The sequence below is a fragment of the Heterodontus francisci genome, chromosome 11, assembly GCF_036365525.1.
Source record: "Heterodontus francisci isolate sHetFra1 chromosome 11, sHetFra1.hap1, whole genome shotgun sequence".
Classification (NCBI taxonomy): domain Eukaryota; kingdom Metazoa; phylum Chordata; class Chondrichthyes; order Heterodontiformes; family Heterodontidae; genus Heterodontus; species Heterodontus francisci.
The window spans coordinates 53,236,006-53,261,719 of record NC_090381.1 but is presented as its reverse complement, the minus strand read 5'-3'; the positions used below and the strand labels follow the sequence as shown (position 1 = coordinate 53,261,719).

At 44.1% G+C, this 25,714-nt stretch overlaps 1 protein-coding gene across 2 annotated transcripts in view; it reads right to left on the bottom strand.

Moving 5' to 3' along the window:
* mlf1 (myeloid leukemia factor 1) overlaps positions 1–25,714 on the bottom strand; it is a 124,033-nt gene that overhangs the window by 92,299 nt on the left and 6,020 nt on the right. For both annotated transcript variants that reach the window (XM_068041445.1, XM_068041444.1), the window contains exon 2: positions 5,704–5,848. In XM_068041445.1, coding sequence (XP_067897546.1) covers positions 5,704–5,848 — 145 coding nt within the window. The remainder of the gene's footprint in view (positions 1–5,703; positions 5,849–25,714) is intronic.

Below are 25,714 nucleotides of genomic sequence, written 5' to 3'. Positions count from 1 at the left end.
GAGGTCCTAAAAGTGCTGGCTGAGCACTGAGGCAACAGTCCCATTCCGGAACAGGATTAACTCCTGAATCTGACACATATTCCATGGCCAGAATGGAACAGGCAAAACTCAGGATGGAGTTTCAGGAAAGAGAAAAGCAGAGAGGAGAAAGGAGAGAGAAAGGGTTTTCCAGCTAAAAAGAATTGGCAATGGAGCTGAAGGCTCAAGCAGAGAGAGAGGCAAGACAGTTGGAAGCTGTTAGGGAAAATCTCTCTTCACTCGGTAACCGGCCAAATCTCCCTAACCCAGAATCAGACTTTGATTTTTTGCTACTTCTGAGAAGGTAGTAGGACAGCAACGATGGCCACAAGAAATGTGAACCCTCATGATTCAGGGTCAGTTTACATGGCAGGCTCAAGAAAGAGGTCTATTCTATGCTGACCCCTGAAATGGCTGCTAATTGCAAGCAGACCAAAGCTGCCATCCTTACTGCTTATGAGTTGGTCCCAGAGGCATATTGCCAGCAATTCAGGAATGCTCGAAAGAAACCCATGCAGACTTATTTGGAATTCGAAAAGCGAAAGCAAATTGCTTTCGACTGGTGTGTCCGATCTGTAAAAATACAGTGCACCTATGAGGAATTACATGAACTAATATTGCTGGAGGAATTTAAAAATAGTCTATAACCCCAACCTGAGAATGAAATTGGAGCAGCACAGCGTCCACACAGCGAGAGAGGCCGCAGTTGCTGCCGATAGCTATGACCGCACACATAGGCCTGTCGACATAGGCAGATCCTTACAAAGCCAACCCCAAAGACAGTGGGAGGATAAGAGGGGCGAGTGGGGTAGAAAGGGAGCCACACCTGGAAAGGGGAGTACAAACGAAGGTGCAAAGAGTCCACCCCAAGGCTCACAAAGAGACACCCCGGAGACCAGTGTGCTCCCACTGCAATAAAGTGGGTCACTCCTGGCCAGAATGCTGGAGGCTAAATGGAAAGCCGGTGGGTCTAATAGGTCTCCGCAAGGGCAGTCCCAAGGAAGATAAGTCAGTAAAGAGCAGGATCGGCAGAGGCCCTCACGGTAGAGCCTAGACTCTCTGAGGGTATTACCCTATGTGTTGCTGGACCAGACAAAATCCAGAGTTACCTGAGTTTTATCCTACAAGGAAGTGTGTCCCCATACCCTTCCCAGGAGATGAGCAAGTCCATTGTACTGCTCAGGGATACAGGGCGACTTTGTCCTTAAGGTTAAAGAACAGCCTAAGTCTTCCCCCTGAAACCTCCATGAAAGCCAAGGCCCTGAGTGGGAGAAGGTTACTCGTCTGTTCCCCGCCATCAAGTCCACCTACAGTGCGACCTAGTCTCAGGCCCCGTAACCGTAGGAATTGTCCCAGAACTACTGGTAGCAGGGATAGACTTCCTACTGGGAAATGATTTGGCTGGCAGCAAGATAATAGCAACCCCTATAATGCTAGACCAACCCAGCGAAACCAGGGAAACCGAACAACTACGATAGGAAGTCTCAGAGATCTTCCCCGATTGTGTAGTGACTTGGTCCCAAGCCAGACAGGCTAGCTTAGTTGAAAGGGAACCAATGCCCCAACTGGATGAGCTGGAGGTCTAGTTAGCTGAAACTTTCTATAAGGGCCTATCTGAAGGGGAGGAGGTGCTCAGCCGATCCTCCCTAATTGATGCCCAGCAGGCAGATGCTGAAATAAAGCGCATAGCAGAGGCTGCTTGTTCTGAGGCAGTGGCCACCCCGATCCCTGAGTGTTACTACGTACAAGATGGGGTAAGTAATGCGGAAGTGGAGACCTCCAGGAGACCCGCGGAAGAGGAGCGGACAGTGCCCCACCAGATTGTAGTGCCCCCAAAACACAGGCCAGGAGATTTTAAGGATAGTCTATGCTATCCCTATAGCTGGACATGTGGGTACTTGGAAAACTTTAGCCTGAGTAAATAAACACTTTTCCTGGCCTCGTTTCTGGTCTGATGTGACCGAATATTGCAAAACCGGCCATGCTTGCCAGGTTGCAGGCAAACCACAGGCCACAATTAAACTGGCCCCCCCTCAAACCCATTCCGGCATTTGGCAAACCCTTTGACCAAATTTTGATACACTGTTTGGGACCACGACCCAAAACCAAGTCCAGTCAACCGGTGAGTGTTTGCCAGAAGGTGGAAATACCTGAGGGCAACCAGGAGGAGTCAGTCGAGGAGGAGAAGACCCCGGCTGAACCCCCGGCTACCAGACAAGCAAATGCAGCAGTCTTAAAAGACTTAACCACCTGACTGACACACATAACACAAACGCAGCAGGAGGGCATGTCCACCCTGCTAAAAAAGCGCACACCATCCTAACAATTCGTGGCTTGGAAGGGAAGACATGCCCCCAGTCAGGCGGGACCCATGCCGGTTGTGCCCCGACAAGCTAGCTCAGGTTAGACAGGAAATCCAGTACATGCTGGATAAGGATGTAATTGAGCCTGACCGAAGTTGTTGGAGCTCCCGTTGTCCTGGTCCTGAAGCCAAATGGACCCATACAGCCTGCTATTCCCATGCAGACCCCTTACCACCCTGCAGAGCATGGGTCTACAGTCCAAGGTATGCATCTAACCAGTTATCAGACTAGCGCTCATACAGCAAGTACAACATTAATGGTCAGTCAGAAAGTGGAACCAGCATCCATTGTCCATAATTTTCCAGAGACGTGTGAAAACACTCCTACAAAGATAACACTATTGAGGCTTTCCCCAGGTGATCCTGACTTACTATCCAGTGAAGCAATATCTGTAATTAGAGGTGTGCTTCAAGAGGACTCAGAGGACTCTTACAAAGAGACAGTACCTGGAGCAGGAGCACATTCACCAAATGCCTCATCTTCTCTTCCTAACTGGGATGTAGATGGATCTGAATCCACCAATGAGCTCATCTGGCTTGGCGAATCTGCTTGTACATACAGCCACAGAAAGAGCACAGACCTACCTGAATTTTATCGGAATAGTGTCAAGCAATCAGAACAAAAATTGAAGACATTGAACCAAGGGAAAAATGGATTTGGTCTTTTCCTAATAGTTCACCTGACACTAATCGGGAAGAAATGCTGAAACCAGGAAGGTCTGCTGACAACTTGCCTTCCAGAAATCATTCCACTGTATTAGACACCAATGTTCTGCAGCTTGGGGAATCCATACGGTGCTGTATTGAGTACCGAAAGCTGGTCCCAAACTTTAGCACCTTAGCCATCCCAGTAATAAAGGCACTGACATAAAAAGCAAAGGTGATTTGGTCAGAGGCATGTAAAAAATTGAAAGCCACCTTTGTGAATGAGCTCCCCCAGACTTCAGCAAACTTTTAAGTGTGAATGAGAGAATGAATGAAGACTATTTTACTTCTTTATTTCTTTGTAATGAAAAATATATAAAGACAAAAATGAAGTAGAATTCATATTTTCTCCGAAGGATAAAGGTGTCACTAATAGATGAAAGCCCACTGTAAATTGTATTTTGTTTCATGGGAATGAAGTCAGTGTTGAGGGCATGTTGGGTTTTGAAGAGCCACTGCGTGATAGAGCTGTTAGAATGGACTCTTCCACTGTTGGAAAAGTAATCTTAAACATCTTTTTGGCTCTTTTGGTCACATATTCATGGAAGTGTAAGTCAATTGACATAACAGCTGCATTTCTGCAGAGTAATTCTTTTCAAGGAGAAATTCTGAAACTGCTTAAGGAGGCAGCAGATACAGAAGGAAAACTATGGAAATTAAATGAATGCAGCTATGGCCTGATTTGTTTTACTGAAAATAGATTGTATTTCGCTGAAAGCAGATCCTACAATGTTTTATTTGTACCATAAAGGAAAACTTTCAGTCAACTTCATTATGCATATTGATGATTTCTTATGGGGTAGCACTGCAAAACGTGAGAAATGTGTTAAGATTCGAGTAGAATTTAAAATTATGAGTCAGGCTTGTGGGGCTTTTAAATATGTTGGTTTAGGCATTATAAAAGTAGAAAAGGTGTAACTTTAAATCAACAATCCGACATAGAGAGTGTTACTCCCATCCCGGTTAATCATACTAGGTCTTCACAAAAGAGTGATCTTATACCTAAAGTAGAGACAGAACAATTGTGAAGCTCAAATGGTTAGTTGAACCGGTTGTGCACTCAGACTAGGCTAAATGCTAGTTTTGATGAATTGGGGCTAAGTGCTTCGATGAAACACTCCAAGGTAGAGGATATCTTAAAGGCAAATAAAACACGACACATCTTTTCAAATTTAATGTTCAAAAGGTTCCCATCCTTAAGTTATCCAAAGGACATGAAGCTAGTTATTTGTAGTGATGCTTTACATGTTGATCTTCTGGTGCAGCTAGTTTCATAGTAGTTCTTATGGGTGAGAATGGGAAATGTTGTTCTTTAGTTTGGGTAGCTAAGAAAATAAAAAGGGCTGTTAAAAGTACTCTGGCTGCCGAAACACTTCCTCTTGCAGAGGCAGTGTATGAGAGTTTCTACTTAGCAAATATTTTAGGTGAGATCCTGTACAATGGGGCTACTGAAGATAGTACATGCCCAATGAATGTTATGTAGATAACTATTCATTGCGGTATAATGTACACTCTATCAAACGTGTGGGAGAGAAAAGGTTACATATTGACCGTGGCAATTTGAAACAAATGCTGGAGAGAAAGTAATTCTCTAAAGTAAACGGGCAGATTCAAGCTATCAACTGTTGGATTATTTTACTGAAAGAAGTGCTTGTATGAAGAAATTGTTGGGGGCCCTGGAGGAGGATTGTCTCATAATATAATGCCTTGTAAGGAGTACGTAATTCTTTAATTTTCTTTTGAAATTTTGGTTGTACATAGAAAGTCTAATTTTTATTTTATTTAGAGAGAAGAAGTAATTTGCGAATTGTATATCAATTTGGTGTTAACTGTACTGAGATGGTGGGTATAAATTGGAGACTTGCCTGTATGTGTGAATTGTCCTGTAAATAAAAGCTTAAGTGTATAAAGATTAGGCTCCAGTGTTCTATCCTTCACCACCTGGCTATCTGAGTTCTAACATGCATGTGGTGTACAAAGTCACCAAAGGGCAGGATGTAGATAAGCAAAAGGAGGAGCAAACAATACATACCAAAGGGACTGTGGAGGAGTAAGTGCTCACAATCATTGTCCAGGCTCACAAATGAATAAAGGCCACTTATACAAGATGTCAATAGGGGACCAATGTCTACAGAATTGTAACTCAGCAAGGGTCTGCCTTCATGAAGCAAAGGACTTGAAAAAAGACAGGGAAGAATGCTGTCATTAACATATATTACTTATATGCAACAGTCTAGCACCATTTAAAAGAGCAAGGGTCTTAAAACAGAAACTATTTGGGAAAACCTGCAGTTTAATGTTCTAGAAAAGCCCTGGAGCCTTGGCCTTGCTGATATGAAGATAGCACAAAAAAATTTTAAACATGGTTAAGCTGTATCAATTTTAGCAAATACTTAATTTAATTAGAATATGTACGATTCATTAAACTTAAATATTTCTAACACTTCCAGGTTCGCAGCTCAACTTGATGAGTTTTTTAAAATGTATCACCATGGCAACATCATAACAGAAAGCTATTTTTTCTGTAGGTATTTAGCCCTAAAAGTCATGAATATAATTTCCCAGAAAACCAAAACCCATGTATTTCAACCAGAGTACTGAAATATTAACTAGAATACCTCATCATTTGTTGCTGGTTGCCTTGAACATTCCTGCTCGTTCATGTTGCTAGTTGGCAAATTTGGCATTTCGTCTTGTCCCACAAAATTTGGGACATTGGCCATCATCTGACGGAGGTGTTCATGGTGGGAACGGAAAGGCTCCCTAAAATAGCGAAAAAAATTAACTGCAATACTTCATGTGAGTTATATAAAAAAGACAGTGCAGGTACAATTAGTCTACACCAGCAGTGTGAAACAGGCTTGTGAAAGCCTGCTCAAGTCACAAAAAAAAAAACGACCTGAGCCCGACGAAACCACATCGGACCAGAGCCTGACCCGGCTCGAGTCCCTCCATTTTGCCCCCTGCGCCCGACCCGACCTGAACCCAACCCGACCCAACCACCAGAATGTTCCCTTTACTTACCTTCCCATTCCCAATCTTCAGGAAGCTGCAGCATGAGCATGATGACGTCATAGAGACGCTCACTCGCTCACTGCACAACTCAGAGTTTCCTTCTTTGACGTTCTGGACTTCCAGCTCAGGTAAGTTTTTAACTTTTAACACTTACCTGCAATTCTTGCAGTGTCCCCCTGACCCGGACGACCCGACCCAAGCCCAAAGGCTGGACCCTGAAGAGTCGCCCGACCCGACCCGAGCCCGACACTTCGTCGGATCCCATCGGGTTGGGGTCGGGTAGCAGGCCTTTACAGGCTTGTAGCAAATTGGCAGCTGATTTTTCACCACGTGATCTTCTTTCCACACATGTTCACAGAACTATAATTCAAACTCCTTTTGAAGACTGTTTTCCTAGTCTCACTGTCACTTTTATTTGGTTTAAAATTAAAAATTGATGGAAAATAAAAAGTGGCATGGTGAAAAATCAGCTGCTGATTAGCTACGAGCCTCTTTCGTGCTGCTGGCATAAACCAATTTCACCACCTCTGCCGACTCACATTTTAAAGGGATTAATTTATCACATGTAGCTGAAATCCAGCTCCAACCAATTTAGTTATAAGGTCTTGAATTTGATGATGACAATGCCTAAATTGATCTATGTAGTAATTTCAACTTGGATTAAAGAACGAAGAAAATTCTTATCCTTTTTTTTAAGGTTATTTGCTAGCTTTGTTTTAAATTTAAATCTACAAACAAATGCATATTCTTGCTGAAGTTGGATTTCATGAAAGCATGCAACCATTTGGAGGACAGATACCATTGTGCGCTTAAACCATAGAAATACTGGATTGTGCATGACAATAAGTCCATGGAAAGGGAAGATTCTGTGCACAATATAAAGCCAGTATGTAAGAAATATTAGATTTGAACAATGTCTTGTTACTGTATCATGCCTTGCCAGGTTGTCAGCTCACTTTTAATAAAAGGAAAAAAACTTGACTTTTTCCTCAATCTCATCTCTACTGTTTGTGCTCCTTTCCAAACCCCAAACACCATTAGTATTATTGCAAGTTGCATTATGTAGCACCTTTAACAATGAAAAGCATTCCAAAGTACTTCAGAAGCTAGACCAATAAACCGATGCCAAGCCAAAGGAGATATATTAGAAGCATCACCAAAAGCTTGGTCGAAGAGGTGGATTTAAAGGCTCTTAAAAGGGGAGGCAGAGATTTTTATTGACAGAATTACAAAGCGTGAGGCCTAAGATCTCTGGCGGCATAACTACCAGTGGTGCATTGCAGTGGAGGAAGGATGCACAAAAGGCCTGAGTCCAAAGAATGAAGAGTTCAGGGAAGATGTTGTACTGGAAGATGTTACCGAGATAGAGAAGGGCGATGCCAATAAAAGGGATTTAAACACAAGGATGAGAAATTTACATTTTAAGAACAGCCAAGTCTGGAGGTGACAAAGGCATGATTAAGGATTCCTACACCAGATGGACTGAGGTAGGGACGAAATCAGGCGATGTTACAGATGTAGAAGTGGGTAGTTATTGCAAGGGAAAAGGTACATGGTCAGAAATTTGGTTTTTGGGAGGGGCGGGGGGGGGAAGGTCATAAAAGGATGCAGAGGTTGTTAACAGTCTGATTTATTCTGAGGTGCTGGCTGGGGAGAGAATTAGAGCGAGCAGCAAGGGTACAGACTTTGTGGCAAAGAGCTAAAGATGATGGCTTCAGTCTTTCAATGTGGAGGTTGAGTAAATTGTGGTTCTTTCAAGACTGGATGTGGGACAAGCAGTCTGAGAGCAAAGAGCCAGTGGAGGGGTAAGTATATCTGGTAGAGAGGTGCACTTGAAAGCTGGCTCCATGGGCAGGATCTTCCAAAAAAGGGCATGGGGAGTCCTGATGTTGGGGAGTTTTCTGGGTGGCCATTGTGCTCAGGCAGGAGGCCGGACTTCCCTACAATATTGCCACGATGAGGCAATCAAGACCCAGCAGGCGGGGGAGGCAGCCAATTAAAGAAGGCAGGCGAGTGAGAGAAAGGTGACGTTGTTGAGATAGCAAGGGAAATGCGAGGATGCCTCTATTTTGAGGTGGCCTCACAGGGGTGGCGGAGATTTAGTTTTTTGCTGGGCCAAGCAAGCAGGCCCCAGTGATTGCAAGGGAAACACCTCCAGCTGTGGTGTCAGAGCCATGGGACAGCCTTTACAGCTGGCAGTCCCCTCCTTGGGCCTTGGAGCCTCTGGCTCCGTTGGTCCCCCTGGGAAGCCACAGCTGGCAAAATGACGGTGATCCAGGAAAAGGGCCCTTAATTGGGTCTTTAACTGTTTAAATTGGCTACCTGCCTACGGTCGGTAGGCAGCCGAGCCACTACCATTCCCTCCATTGGGAAACTTCCCTGGAAGTGGGACTGCTTCGGGGAGCTGTCCCAACACAGCTCCCTAGCATTTTATTGGCCCCACCCCCGCCTCCTCATCTATCATCCAGGGGCCGGTAAAATTCTGCCCCATGTCTGTGGTGATGTTGCCAAGGGGTAGCATATTGAAGAGGGTGACTGAGAGGAAGGAGCCAAGGATGGATCCATGCAGAACTCCCAAGATTATGGTGCGGGCTATGCTTTGCTATGTCTGGATAATTAAGTGTGAAAATTAGTGGACAACAGAGGAAAGGCAGTGTTAAAGGCCAGAATATCAAGAAGGACAAGGTGTATGATGTATCATGACCACTGTCACGTCATTCACGACTTTGGTTAGAGCTCTTTAGATTGTGTGGGAGAGTTGCAAAAGAGGTTCAAACAACGAGAGATAGTTACAGATTTGGGAGGTGAATATATGTTCAAAGTCTTTGAAGAAGAAAGGGGAGTCGGAGATGGAATGGTAGCTTGCATGGAAAGAGCGTCGAGGATGGGATTGTTAAAGGGGGAGGTTATAACTAAAGTTTTGAAATGAAGGGGACAGTGCCTGAAGAGAGGGGACAATTATTAATCATAGAATAGAATCATAGGCCATGCCAACTCTCTGCAACAGTCCTACTCCCCTAGCCTTTCCCCATAACCCCGCAAATTTTCTGTCTCCTTTTCAAAAGCCATGACTGAATCTGCCTCCACCACACTTTCCTCATGTCGCCTTTGGTTCTTTTGCTGATCACCTTACATTGGTGCCCTTTGATTTTTGAACCTTCCGCCAATAGGAATAATTTATCTCCATCTACTCTGTCTAGTCCCTCATGATTTTGAACACCTGTATCAAATCTCCTCTCAACCTTCTCTTTAAGGAGAGCAACCCCAGCTTCTCCAATCTATTCATATAACTGAAGTCCCTCATCCATGGAACCGTTCTCATAGATCTTTTCTAAACCTTCTTTAAAGTCTTCACATCTCTCCCAAAATGCAGTGTCCAGAACTGGCCACAATGCTCCAGTTGAGGCCAAACCAGTGTTTTATAAAGGTTCATCATAACTTCCTTGCTTTTGCACTCGATCCCTCTATTTATAAAGCCCAGCATCCCATATGCCTTATTAAGGACTTTCTCAACCTGCCCTGCCACCTTCAAAGATTTGTGCAAATGTACTCTCTGATCCTGCATCCCCCATAGAATTGTACCCTTTAATTTATATTACCTCTCCTCATTCTTCCTACCAAAATGTATCACGTCCCACTTCTCTGCATTAATTTCATCTGCCACGTGTCCGTCCACTCCACCAGCCTGTCTATGTCCTCTTGAAGTCTATCACTATCCTTCTCACAGTTCACAATATTTCCATATTTTGTGTAATCTGCAAATTTTGACATTTTGTCCTGTACACCCAAGTCTAAGTCATTAGCATGTATCAAGAAAAGCAGTAATCCTAGTACTGACCCCAAGGGAACCCCACTCTGTATCTTCCTCCAGTCAGAAGCCCCAATGAAACTGGCTCTCCTTCAGTTAAGAATTTTTTACTCTAGATTGCCGATTGTCCTTTTCCATAACTAATCTAAACCTTCTGATACTATGGTCACTGTTTTCTAAATGTTCCCCTACTGACACTTGATTCACCTGACCCACCTAATTCTCCACAACTAGATCCGGCAATGCCTTCTGCCTCATTGGGCCAGAAACGTACTGGTCAAGAAAATGGTACCGATTAAGGGAATGACTGTTTAAAGTGAGTTCACAGGCTCATTTAGGACTAATTTCTGGCAGATTAATTTACATCCTGAGCACTGATGTCACTGTCTAAAATGATTAATGCGCATCAGACAATGTCAAGACGCAACAGCCACTTGATTTCTTCTCCTTCACTTTCATGTCAAATTTGCATGGGAACTGCTTTATTGTACAAGACCTGATAAGGAGCATAGGGACAGGAGTAGGACATTTAGACCCTGCCGCCTGTTCCATCATTCAATGCAACCACGGCTGATCTGTGACCAAACATCGTATGCCCGTCTTTGCCCCATATCCCTTAATACCATTGGTTAACCAAAATCTATCAATTACAGATTTTAAATTAACAATTGATATAGCATTAATTGCCATTTCCAGAAGAGAGTTCCAAACTGTGCTTCCAAATTTCACTCCTGAATGTCTGGCACCAATCTTTAGACTATGTCCCCTAGTCATGAGTCAGATATTTTCCCTTAGTGGACGGGAACCGTCCACCGACCGAAAAGTCGGTGGCGATCCCTTCCCCCACCAGACCTGGGGATCCAGTCCGGATTTTACGGTCCGCAGACCCTTAATTATAGAGTCATAGAGTCATACAGCACAGAAACAGGCCCTTTGGCCTATCATGTCTGTGCTGACCATCAAGCACCTAACTATTCTAATCTCATTTTCCAGCATTTGGCCTGTAGCCTTGTATGCTGTGGCGTTTCAAGTGCTCATTTAAATACTTATTAAATGTTGTGAGGGTTCCTGCTTCTACCACCCCTTCAGGCAGCGTGTTCCAGATTGCAACCACCCTCTAGGTGAAAATTTTTTTCCTAAAATCCCCTCTAAACCTCCTGCCCCTTACCTTAAATCTATGCCCCCTGGTTATTGACCCCTCCGCTAAGGGAAAAAGTTTCTTCCTATCGAACCTATCAATGCCCCTCATAATTTTGTATACCTCAATCATGTCCCCCACTCAGCCTTCTCTGCTCTAAGGAAAACAACCCTAGCCTTTTCAGTCTCTCTTCGTAACTGAAATGCTCCAGCCCAGGCAACATCCTGGTGAATCTCCTCTGCACCCTCTCCAGTGCAATCACATCCTTCCTATAGTGTGGTGCCCAGAACTGGAAACAGTACTCCAGCTGTGGCCTAACTAGCATTTTATACAGCTCAATCATAACCTCTATGCTCTTATATTCTATGCCTAGGCTAATAAAGGCAAGTATCCCATATGCCTTCCTAACCACCTTATCTAACTGTGCTGCTGCCTTCAGTGATCTGTGGACAAGTACACCAAGGTCCCTCTGACCCCCTGTACTTCCTAGGGTCCTAACATCCATTGTATATTCCCTTGCCTTGTTAGTCCTCTTAAAATGCATCACCTCACACTTCTCAGGATTAAATTTCATTTGCCATTGCTCTGCCCATCTTACCAGCCCATCTATATCGTCCTGTAATCTAAGGCTTTCTTCCTCACTAATTACGACACCACCAATTTTCGTGTCATCTGCAAACTTACTGATACCTCCTATATTCAAGTCTAAATCATTAATGTACACGACAAACAGCAAGGGTCCCAGCACTGATCCCTGCAGTACACCACTGGTCACAGGCTTCCACTCGCAAAAGCAACCCTCGACCATCACCTTCTGCCACCTGCCACTAAGCAAATTTTGGATCCAATTTGCCAAATTGCCCTGGATCCCATGGGCTTTTACCTTCTTAACTAATCTCCCATGTGGGACCTTATCAAAAGCCTTTCTGAAGTCCATGTAGACTACATCAACTGCTTTACCCTCATCTACACATCTAGTCACCTCTTCGAAAAATTCAATCAAATTTCTTAACACGGTCTCCCCCTGACAAAGCCATGCTGACTATCCCTAATTAATCCCTGCCTCTCCAAGTGGAGATTAATCCTGTCCCTCACAATTTTTTCCAACAGTTTCCCAACCACTGATAGACTTGGGCTTAGGCGAGACTTTAACCTCATTGAGACAGGAATTCCCGCCTAATGGAGCTGCTGATCAGCAGCTGTTAGTCACAGCAGCGCCACCAGTAGCGGAGGCCACTTTTGGGAATGTAACCCAGAATTAGTAGGAAGAAGAAGGATGGCCCCAAATAGAAGATGAGTTTTTGTGGCCTTGCCGGGGGTGATCAGTTGGGCCCTGGCGGGGCAAGGGGGGTGTCGAATGGGTGCGGGGGTGGCGAGGGACATGCTGGGCATTGATTGGGGGTGTTTGCAGCATTGGGGGCAGCCTTGCGCTGGGCACAGGGTGCCCAATCAGGAGGTGCCCGCCACCTCCCCCAGCCCCCTCAGGCTGTCAGAAAGCCGCCTGCTTTAGTCAAGTGGCTTTTCTCAGGCCTGGTGTGCCCGACCGGCCAAGGGTAAAATCCCCGTAGTGGCGGGTGGAGGCCCTTAAATACTCCCACCCCATGTAAAATGGCGGCGGAGGCCCCACTAAACCTCCCACTTCATTTTACGCCCCCCCCGCCACCATGCCACTTTTTTTTTTGGGGGGGGGGGCATAAAATTCCAGCCCTGGACTCCAAACCAACGGAAATAGGTGGATAGAGAGAAACTATCTGTTCCCCTTAATGTTTTGAGAAATTTGATCAGGTAATGACCTGGAACTTGCTGCCCACAAGGGTGGTGGAAGCGGCGATAATCAATTACTTCAAGAGGAAATTGGACAATCAATGACTTCAAGAGGAAATTGGATGGCCACTTGAAGCAAACAGACTTGCAGGGCTACAGGGATCAAGAGGGGAAGTGGGATTGACTGAATAGCTCCGTGTAGAGCCAGAATGGACTCGATGAGCCGAATTGCCTCCTTCTGTGCCGTAAATGACTCTAACTTTCTAAATTACAGGGAAATCAACCCAAGTTTGTGAAATGGAATACAACCCGAGATTGTATAATCCCGCCTTGTAATTCAAACCTTGGAGTTCAGGTATCATCCTGGTAAACCTTCTGAGCACTCTCTCCAAGGCCAATCCATCCTTCCTAAGATGCAGTGCCCAGAACTGCTCACAGTACTCCAGGTGTGGTCTAACTTGGGCTTTGTACAGCTGAAACATGACTTCCACTCCCTTTTATTCTCATCCTCTAGATATGAAGGCAAGCATTTCATTAGCCTTTTTGATTATTTTCTGTACCTGTTCATGATATTTTACTGATTTTTATGCCAGGACCCCCAAGTCTCTCTGGACCACCACTGCTTCTTGCTTTTCACAATTTAGAAAAGTGTCCTGATCTACCCTTTTTAGGTCCAATCTGGATGACTTCATATTTGCCTTCACTGAAATCCATTTGTTACAGTTTTGTTCATTCACCTTTCTATATTTCTTTGTAATTGTCTGCTTCTGTCTACACTGCTTACAATCCTGCCTATCTTGGTGTCTTTGGCAAAGTTGCATATTTGGTTTTCCATCCCATCATCTAAGTCTTTAATAAATATGGGGAATAGTTGAGGCCTCAACAGTTTCTTATGGGACACCACTAGTCACACCCTGCCAATTAGAGTACCTTCCCATTATCCCAACTCTCTGTCTCCAGCCACTCATCCAATTTCCTAACCAGGTCAATAATTGTCTTCAATTTCTTGGACTTAACTTTAGCTAACAGTCTCTTATGAAGGATTTTATCAAATGCTTTCTCCAAGCCCATATAAATAACATCGATAGACATTCCCCTGTCCACTACATTAGCCACTTCTTCAAAAAATTCAATCAGATTCATCAGGAATGTTGGCTTCCTCTGATCAGCTGAAAACTTTCAAGATATTCAGCCACCTTGGGGGGAATTTTATGCTCTCCCCTATGGCGAATTTGGAAGGCGAGGAGAGCATAAAATCAGAAGAGATAGTGGCGGGGGGGACCCCTGCCAGCTTCCCACTTCTGCCAAAATTAAGTCCGGGGAGGAAGGGCCTGTGAAAGGCCTTCCCACCCCACCAGAAATTGAGGCCTTTAACTGGGCAATTAATGCCCAATTAAGGGCATCATCCCGCCACTGCCGCAGAGTGGCCCTGTCACTGCACGGGAATCACAGCATGAAAAACTTGCGGGCTGCTTTCTGCTCCAGGGGCCTTAGCGCCTGAACGAGGGGTCCGGCATTGGGAAAGGGGGGGGGATGGTTGCCGCTGAGAACCACCCCTACACCCTCCTTCCCTGCAACACCCACCCTGCGAGATCCCTCCCTATTCGACCTACCTGTGGCCTGGGTCCAGCACTGCTCCACCGGTAGCAGCCACTGCTTCTGCTGTGGCGTCACTTGATGAAAGCGCTGCCGGCCTCTGATTGGCCAGCAGCTCTCTGAGCGCAGGACTTCAGCCACTGGGGCCCTTGGTCCCTTGGAAGGCCCGCCACTGTCCACTTAAGTGCCTACTTGGCAATAGATTCGACAGGCCTCCCACCGAAGAGGCGAAATGGGGTTCTCGGCATCTGGACGTTGAGACTCTCAACGCCAGGATAAAATCCCAGCCCCATCTTTAATGAAAGACCCTAGTAATTTAGTGAAAACAGATGTTAGGCTAACTGGCCCATAATTCCCTGGTTTCATTCTCTCACCTTTCTTAAATAATGAAGTGACATGTGCAATTTTCTAATCTAAAGGTACGGTTCCTGAATCAAGAAAACTTTAAAAGCTTATAGATAGGGCATTGGCAATATTTTCATAAAAACTTTGGGATGGCAACCACCTTGTCCTGAGGATTTGTCACTCTTTTGTGCCATATTTTCTTTTCTTCATTGCTGTTATTTTTCTTAAGTTAATTTTGGTGAGTCATTGTCCCCAATTCAAGATTAGTTTCCTTGGATTTTCAGCATGCTGACTTCTTCCTCTACTGGAAATATTGACACAAAGGGCAAAATCTAATGACCTTTAAGAATAACTGCAGGTGGGACCATTTCTGTGTTCCGACCCTGCACCTTTGTATTCACCATCCAATTGAGGACAACAGTTGGATTCCTGAGGCTGCAGCCTCACAGGCAGAAGTGGGAGCTGCCGCTGCAGGATGAGGACTGTGAGGATGGCTCCATCTTGTGGAACCCTCTGAAGAGGTATTTAATTTTTTTATTAAAATTTGGCCACAGTTGCCAGGCCACCCCTATGGAGGAGAAATCACCTCCACAGGATGGCCTGCAGTCGCAGCTGTGATCCACTAATCCCTGCATCTCTGGCGGGGGGCTGGGGAGGGCGGGTGGGGGGTGCTGAAGGATGAAGATCCCAGCTGCATCCCCAATCTGCCCACCATTGAACAATTAATTTTTCAAAAGCTGCTGCCTTTGATGACCCATGTTCAGCAAGATTGCCCATAGGCGGGAATACATCGGACCACAGACCTGACACCCTCATATCTAAATTTCCTCCCAGTCCCATCTTTAGGTCTGCCTCCACAGGACTTGGAAGATTCCACTCAAAGTAATTATTCAACATGTCTACCATTTCCTTATTTTCATTGACAATATCACAGTTATAAGTTTTCAAGCACCCTACATTGTTCCTGACCAGTTTCCTTTTCCCAATCTGATTATATTGATTTGTGTTGATTTTGATACCCTTTACAAGTTTCTTTCCAATCTTTTTGTAGCTCTTACAATTTTGTCACCCTTAACTTGTATCGTTCTCATTCTCCAGGATCTGTGTTCTTTTTGCATCCTTGTATATTTTTTCTTTTAGTTTTTATGTTGTTTCTTACCTCTTTAGCCATCCATGGCCTTTTTTGGCAAATTGAACTCTTGTCCCTTTGGGGTATAACTGGTTCTGTGTCACATTAAATTATTCTTTGCACACCTCCGACTGTTCTTCTGTTATTTATCCATTGTCAAATTTGCCTAGCTTACTGTGGATAGTCTCCATCTCATGGGATTGATGTTAGCCTTCCCTAAATCTAGAATCTTGGTAGCTCTTCCACATTTTTCCTTTTCAATTGATCATTACTCATTGCTAAATCTAATATCACCAGGCTCATTGTTGGCCCATTGTGTCTGTGCCAGTCATCCAACCTTTCTATGTTAGGTCACGGATCCTCAAATAGACATCCATGCACTTTTTAAATGTGGTGAGAGTTTCTGCCTCTAGCATCCTTTCAGGCAATGAGTTCCAGGTCTCAACCATCCTTTGAGTGAAAAATATTTCCTCATCTGCCCTCTTATTGTTTTTTACCAATTACTTTAAATCTATGCCCCCTGGTTTTTGACCCCACAACTAAGGTAAATAGGTCATCCCTATTTACTCTATCTAGGCCACTCATAATTTTATACATTAAGTCACCCCTCAGCTTCCTCTGTTCCAAGGAAAACAACACACGCTATCCAATCTTTCCACATAGCTAAAATTTCCACTCCTGGCAACATCCTCATAAATCTCCTCTGAACACTCTCGAGTGCAATCATATCTTTCCCGTAATACAGTGACCAGAACTGTACACTGTACTCAAGCTGTCATCTGTCCTTCTACCTTTAAGGATCTGTAGACATGCACTCCAACGTCCTTCTGTTCCTCCAGACTACTCAGTATCATCCCATTTATTGTGTATTCACATGCCTTGTCTCACCTCCCAAAATGCATTAACTCACACTTCTCTGGATTGAATTCCATTTTCGACTTTTTTGTCCAACCGACTATCCACCTATACCATCCTGCAAAAAGTCAACTACACGGCCAATTTTTGTATCATTTGCAACCGTCTTTATCATACCCCCTACAATGGAGTCTCAATCATTAATATAAACTACAAAAAGCAAAGGACCAAGTACTGAGCCCTGCAGAACCCCAGTGGTAACAGCCTTCCAGTTGAAAAGCACCTGTCAACCATTAATCTTTGCTTCCCGCCACTAAGCCAATTTTGGATCCAACTTGCTACTCTCCCTTGGATCCCAAGAGCTTTTACTTTTCTGAACAGCCGGCCACGTGGGACCTTGTGAAAAGTCTTGCTAAAATCCACGTAGACCACATCCGCTGCACTGCCTACATCAACCCTACTTGATACCCCCCTTAAAAAATTCAATCAAGTTAGTCAGACAGCTATGTCTTTTTCAATGAAGGTTTATTACTGTCCCTCAGAATTGACTGCAATAATTTGCCCACAAAGCTAATTACTTAGGTTATCCCTTCCTCCCTTTTTAAACAGTACAACATTGGCAGTCCTCCTATCCTCCAGCAACACTCCTGTAGCCAAGGAGGATTGTCTTCACAATTTCCCCCCTTGCTTCTTTAACAACCTGGGATATATTTCATCTAGGCCTGGCAATGTATCAACTTTGAAAGACGTCAAACCCTTTAATACTTCCTCTCTTACAATGTTGGTCCCAATCAGTATTTCACTTACTTTCTCCTTAACTACGACGTCATCTTCAGTCCCTCTTTTTTGAAGATACAAAGTACTCATTATTGTACTTATATCACATCCTTTGATTTTCCTTGCCAGTATTTTTTCATGGGCTCTCGTTGCTTTCCTAATTTTCCTTTTAATTTCACCCTTACACTCTCCACAGTATTAAACTCAGTGTCTGACATAAGCTTCCTTTTTTTGCCTTACACTCTATGCCCTTGTCATCCTGAGGGCTCCTGATTTGGCTGTCCCACCCTTTTTCTTTATGGGAACATGTTTAGCCTGAACCCCTTCAATTTCCTTCTTGAATGCCTCCTATTGTTCTGACATTGATTTACCTTCATGTAGCTGTTTCTAGTCTAATTTTATGAAATCGCTTCCTAGCCTAGTAAAATTGGCCTTCCCCCAATTTAGAACCTTTACTACTATTTTATCTTTGTCCTTTTCTATAACTATGCTATATTTAACAAAATTATGATCACTACCACTGCCTGTGCGGAGTTTGCAAGTTCTCCCTGTGACCGTGTGGGTTTCCGCCGGGTGCTCCAGTTTCCTCCCACAGCCAAAGACTTGCAGGGTTGATAGGTAAATTGGCCCTTGTAAATTGCCCCTAGTGTAGATAGGTGGTAGGAGAATTGAGGTAGGGAATGAGGAGGATGTGGTAGGGAATATGGGATTAATGTAGGATTAGCATAAATGGGTGGTTGTTGATCGGCACAGACTCGGTGGGCCGAAGGGCCTGTTTCAGTGCTGTATCTCTAAATAAATACCACAAAAGTGTTCTCCCACTTATACTTACTTCTTCCACCTGTCCAGCTTCAGTCCCTAAAACTTATTCCAGAATTGCCAACCCCCATCTTATTAGGCTTGCCACAAACTTGCTAAAAAAGTTCTCCTGAATGCAATTTAGGAATTCTGTGCCCTCTGTACCTTTTACTCTGACTGTATCCCAGTTAATATTAAGAGTAATTGAAATCCCCCACTATTACTGCCTTATTGTGTCCAGTATACAAGATGCACTGCAGTAACTCACCTCCTTAGACAGCACCTTCCAAACCCACAATCTCTTTCATCCAGAAGGACAAGGGCAGCAGATGCATTCCTCTCCAAGCCACACTCCATCCTGACTTGGAAATATATCACCATTCCTTCACTGGATCAAAATCCTGGAACTCCCTCCTGAACAGCACTGTGAGTGTACCTGCACCAGATGGACTGCAGAGGATCAAAAAGGCAGCTCGCCACCACCTTCACAAGGGCAATTAGGGATGGGCAACAAATGCTGGCCTTGCCAGCAATGCCCACATCCCATGAAACGAATAAAAAACATTGTCAGAAATTTGCCTATAAATTGGCTTTTCTATTTCCTTCGGACTGTTTGGAAGTCTATAGTACATTCCCAGGATTGTCCCTTTTTTTGCCCCTTAGTTTAACCCATTTTTTAGTTCAACCCATTTGACGATCCCTCTAACACATCATCCCTTCTCATGGCTGTAATTGTTTCTTTAATCAATACTCCCACCCCACCTTTTTTATCCTCCTATCTTGTCTGAATACCCTGTAACTAGAAATGATAAGCTGCCATTCCTGCCTAAGCCATGTTATACTCCAAGCCAGTAATAACTAAAAAAATCATACTTCCACTGGTCAATCTGTGCCCTTAGCTCATCTGCCTTATTCACTATTCTCCTTGTGTTAGGTATATACCATTAAGCACAACCTGACCATTTTTGTTTATTTTCCAACCTTTGTTTGTTTTGTCTTCCAAACTCTCTTGCTAATTTTCTGCCTTCCATTTCCAGCTCAGCTTTTCTCCCTTCTAAATCTATGTTCAGCTTCCTCTCCTCCCCCTCTACCATTTTCCCTATCTTCCTTGGTATATTTAGTTCCCAGTCCTGACGTCTTGCAGCCATGTCTCAGTTATGGTTACCATGTCATACCCTGTAAGTTGAATATGTGCCTGCAATTCATTCAATCTGTTCCTTATAACCATTACATTTGTATAAAGATTGCTTATTTGGGCCACACACCCTAACCTGTCCTTCTGCTCTAATGTTATACTCACATGAGTCTTATTTCTCTCTCCTGGTTTTATTCCTTTACATCCTTTAATTTTCCCTTTATCTCTCGTGCCTAAAGTACAATTTCTGACTGTTATTCTACTCTTTTCCTTTTTGTTTGTTTGTTTTTGAGTTATTATTTATACTACCTTTTCCACCAGACCCCTCCCATCATTTAAAGTTAAGGTTGCCCTATTTATCCTTTATACTAGGACCTTGGTCCCAGCCCGGTTTAGATGGAGCACATCCCAACGATACATTTCCTTCCTGTTCCATGAAATGGAACATCTCCTTCCAAACTACTCCTTAACCCATGTGCTCAACTCCCTAATCTCTTATTCCCCATGCCAATTTACACGTGGTTCAGGTAATCCAGAGATTATAACCATTCAGGTCCTATTTTTTAATTTAGTTCCTGGTATTCTCCAATCAAGATCTCTTGCTTACTCTCCAATATGCCAACAATGACTGGATCCTCCCCTTCCATCTCTAATATCCGTTCCAAGCTGATTCAAAATGTCACTCACCCTAGTACCAGGTAGGCAACATACCATGTGGGACTCTCGATCCTCCTTACAAAGGATACTGCCTGTCCCCCGAATATTGAACCCCCGACAGCTACCACATTATGCTTACCCTCCTCCTCCTTTTCTCCCCTATGGACAGCCTCCTGGCCTAAAGTACCATAGTCAATAGTCTGACTACTCTTCCAACAGTCTTTATCCTTATCCTCACAGGTAGCAAATGCATTGTACCTGTTGAATAGGATCCATTACCACGAATCCTCATTCTCTATCTAATCTGGTCTTGTCTTATTCTGCGCACTATCGGTCAAACCAACCTCATTCTGAACCTGCACCTCTCTATGAGATGTGACTGAAGTCTGGAAAAACAGTCCAGATACTGTTCCCCCCCATCCCTTATGTGCTTGAGCGTTTTTAGCTCGCGTGGCAGCTCAATGACTCTGAGCTGGAGGGATTCAGATGAAGACTGCTCATGTATTCCACTCTGAACATTCTCACAGTTCACAAACTCCCACAAAACGCAGTCCAGATACACAACCCGCTCTGCCATATCTTAATTTAGATTAATTATTTGCATATTTTAATTTGTTGTAATTTTTTTTTCTTTTTCTGCACACTAACTTGCACTGAGCAGCCAAACACTCGAAAAAAAATTCTATCTGAACTTGCCAAAAATAAACTTAAGAATTGTCCTTGATCTGAACTGAAAAAAATAACCAGTTTCTTCCCTTGTGCTGACATCACTTCAGTTGTTTTTACCTCTCTCCATGACATTAACACACTTTTACCTCACAGCTCTCTAACTGAGCAGCTGCTAGAAATAATAAAGCACACAAATATAGTATACACTAAGTATATCTGTATATACTTAACCTATATACTTGCTTTAAAACCCCTGGGGTTCTGCTGCTCCTCCTTCTGTGTTGATTTAGATATGATGGCACTTTTTGAATTCTTCCCCATCTCTATTTTGGTCTCTGCTTTGTTGCACTGCTACCTGAGTCCCCGCTGCTTTTAAATGCTCCACTCTCCTGATGTGCTTGCTACACAGCTGCTGCCACATGGCTCTGGTGTTGTTTTTGAATGCTCCACTCTTCTGATGTGCTTTGCTGCACTGCTGAATACCATGCCAACATTTCAGACATGGTACCACAGCTCCAGTAATGTTGCAAAATTCCTCCGTTGTATGATTCATCAGGACTGCTATTAGACATTGCAGGCTTCCGATATGAATGCTGCTACATCTTTTGACAGGAACATCCAATTCCAAAATGGCATGTAACTATATCGTACAGACACAGACAACAAAGACCGGAATTTAGCGTTGGGTGGGAGGTCCTGCCCACCAGCCGAAAAGTCGGTCGCAAGTCTGCTCGCCGAGCCTGGGGAGCCACATTGGGATTTTTCGCTCCCCAAGCTCTTAATTGGTCTTGGGCGGGACTTCCAACTCCTTGAGGCAGGAAGTCTCACCTAATGGGACTATACCCAGCTTCAGCAGGAAGAGGAAGGACAGGCCGGGAAAGGAGGTAAGTTTTTAGGGGCTTGCTGGGGACAATAGACCAGGCCCCGGCAAGGCAAGGGGGTCGGTTGGGGAAGGCGGAATGTTGTGCATTGGGGGGCAGTTGGATCTTCAGGAGCGGCCCTCCATGGGGCACAAGGTGCCTTATCAGGAGGGTCCCCACCCCCAGTGCACAAGAATGTTGCCTGGCTTTACTAGGCAGTGTTCTTGGGACGTTTGCTGTCTGGCTTCCGGGGGTAAAATAGCAGTGGTGGCGGGAGGAGGCCCTTAAGTGGCAGGTAATTTGCCACTTAAGGGCATTGATTGGCCTGGGATGGGTGGGCTGTTTCCCATCAGGAATGAGGAATTCAGGAATGAATAATTTTTCGCTCCTCTCCCGCCACCAGCCCGCTTGTTGGGGGGCCATAAATTTCCAGCTAGCATCTTAAATCAGAGGCATAAAAAAAATTCTGTATTACATGATCACAGAATCACAGAATAATACAGTGCAGAAGTGGCCCTTCAGCCCATCAAGTCTGCACCGATGCATTAAAGACACCTGACCTGTCTACCTAATCCCATTTGCCAGCACTTGGCCCATAGCCTTGAATGTTATGACGTGTCAGGTGCTCATCCAGGTACTTTTTATAGGATGTGAGGCAACCCGCCTCTACCACCCTCCCAGGCAGCGCATTCCAGACCGTCACCACCCTCTGGGTAAAAAAGTTCTTCCTCAAATCCCCCTTAAATCTCCTTCCCCTCACCTTAAACTTGTGTCCCCTCGCAACTGACCCTTCAACTAAGGGGAACAGCTGCTCCCTATCCACCCTGTCCATGCCCCTCAATCTTGTACACTATGATATTTACTCCCCTCTCTCAGTATTTTGGCAAAAGCTTTTCTTTCAGAATGACAGATATTAATTGGATAAAGTCACCCCCAACAATTTCTGCACAATTACCATAGAAAGATCAATAGCCCTTGGAAACTAATGTTGAGTGACCAATCTTCATGCCAGCATCTGGTTTGGATATTTTTTCTTAGTCCTTCACTGCAGCTTTTGCCAAAACAAAGAAAGCACACACATGCTGTGAAATTTTGAACCAATTTGGAAAAACCTTACAGTCTAATATAACGCTGAAGAGATATGGCTGCTTTTTCATACTAATAGTAGCAACACAAACTATGTTGCAAATGATGAGACAGAATGGACTGATAAAGTCTGAAATGACATGGAAAGAGATGATCAGGTAAATTATCAAAAAAAACTTCAACAATAGGTAGAGCAGAGTACACAACAGCAAAAATGTTTTAGAAAGTGTGTGAAACATATGGAATGGATATATCAAAAGTGTGGGGGGGGGGTTGTGAAATTCAGCTTGGGCAGTAACTCAAAACATACGATAGTGAATTGGCAGCTTGTTTTACATTCCACCCAATTTCTATTTCAATGATGGAGCAATGGGCAAGTGGTGGGTGTTATATTATCTCTTTCTAGATTAATACATAGAAAGCTGATGGACAGGCATACAGGCTGAACACTGAGCTTTAATGGAGACTTCTTGTTGCTTTGGCTTACACATGCTAACTGTGCAAGAGAACTGACGACATCTATATTCGCATAAACATATATTTAAATGATTGTTTATTTAACATACTAACAAATATAGTATCACAACATCCCCCTTCCCTTAAATGTCAACCCCATATAGTATAATATTAATATGTAAAGAAGAAACCCTTCTGAGTTAAGAAATTTGGCAACTATAACACTATTTCAACTGTAACAAGAACATTTGGAACACTCTCCTCAAGGTGTAGTCTACATTTGGAACCATACTGGTCCTCAGCTGACTCGACCAGGCCTTGTGACAATGACATGTGGGTGTGTTTTCGAACTGTCTGTCCTCTCCTGAAGATTGTGTTTTGGAGGATTGTCCTCACTTGTTGGCATGTTGCTTGGTCTCTTCATCTGCAAAACTTACAGAGGTATGCATAGGCGATGCAGATTGATTGCCTTGTGCATGGCTAGCAGAATCCTCTGAAGTGAGATCGATTCCTTCACAGTACTGCATCATTTGGTGTTGTTTCCTCATATGAATGTGGTTCTTTGCACAGCTTGGACACCTCTGCTGTGATCCATGCAGGTGAAGGAACCTCACCTTCTAGGCAACGTATAATGGCGTAACTCTGCAACTGAATTAATTCATGCACATCATTCATCTGGTCTTGTTTCTGACATAACCAGTCTGTAATCAAGGACGACTTGGTGAGATGATAACTTGGTAGTGTGGTTCTTACCAGCTAACCAGAAAGAATCTCAGCAGGTGATGGCAATCCGGAGTCTAATGGTGTTGCACAAAGATGCAATAATGCAACTTGGATATCTTGTCAGGTTTCTGAACACTTTATGATCAGCAAGTTGACTGCCCTGACCATATGTTCAGTCATCCCATTCCAACAGGGATATCAGGGTGATGATCTGACACGGTTGATGGACCGTCGTTCACGCATATTCGGGACTATTGTTGGATACCACTTCTAGCAGGGCACCAAAAAGACGAAAGATGGCACTAACAGTGTTGCCCACTGCTGGACTCAATGCGTCTCAAAGCTTCTGCACAATAAGAAATTTGGAGTGACAGTCAGTCACTAGCAGATATTCTTCTCTGCTCACAGAGCACAAAATCGGTTGCTATCTTGATCCATGATGATGATGTTATGTCATGCAGTTCAAGAGGCTTTCTGTTCACTAGCCTGGTGTTCCTGACATGCATCACAAGATCTCACCATCTGGTCAACATCCTTGCTGATGTCAGGCCAGAACTCTGACTCATAAGCAAGTTGTCTCGTCCTTTCTATCCCATGTGTCCTTGGCGGAGCTGTCCAAATATGCCAGACTGAAGTGCAGCTGGGATGAGCACTTGGCGTCCTTTGAATAGTACTCCATTGGATATACTGATTTCATCTCTATATGACCAATATGTTCTCAGATCCATAGGGATCTCCTGAATGATCTCAGGCCTACCCTCTACCATGATTTTCCACAGAGCTCGGAGTTTGCAATCTTGACAAGTCTCCCCGTTTGGAGTTTCTTTCTCTTGTTTTGATCAAAGCACATGAAATCTATGTTGTAAGCATTCTCCAAGCTTGCACAGACCTCATTCACTAGGAAGTCGAATGGCAGGTCTCGCGCCTTCCCAGAGTTGGGCAGTCTACTTAAGAGTGTCTGAAAGGATCATTTGACTTGCGGGTTTGTACCTGACATCACAGTTGTAGCCCTGAATCTTGATAAATAACCTCTGGAGTCAAGGAGGTGCACTTGTGAGTGGTTTTCTCCAGATCATCTCCAGGAGCTTATGATCTGGCTCAACTGTGAACTCTTTTCCAAATAAGTATGTGCGGAACCTGGCGATCCTGAAGACAAGAGCAAGAGGTTCTCATTCAATATTAGAGTAATTGGTTTGTGCTGGTGACAGACATTTTGAACCAAATGCAACAGGCTTGGCATCTTGAAGAAGAAATGTACTGAGATCTTTCTGCAATGTGTCCACATCTAATGATGTTGCCTTCCAAGGGTCATAGTATTGGAGACATGACTCGCCTGACAGTGCTTGATTCAACGCATTCAACACACGTTGGTGATCATCCAGCCCCAGGAATGGCGTGAATTTCTTCAGAAATTCTCTTAGTGAAGAAGTCTTCTCCGAGAAGCTCAGTATGTATACAGCAAGAAGTCGAATAGACCTAGACACCTTTGAAGGGCATCCCTGTCCTGTGGTGTTGGCACTGACTGGATGTTTTCCATCTTCCCAGGATCCAGGGAGATACCTGAACTTGAGTAAATGGCACCAAAAAAGCTTATGTAATCCGCCTAAATGGTGCACTTTTTGCTCTTGAAAATCAAACCTTCGCACCTGATGGCTTCCATTAATAAGTGTAGGTTTCTGTCATGCTGTTCTTCTGTACGTCGTACTATGGCGATGTCATCGGCAATCCATACACAGCCCAGGACTGGTTCCATTATCCGATTCATATGCTGTTGAAATATATCCTGGCTGACTGACAGACCAAATGGTAAATGAAGGA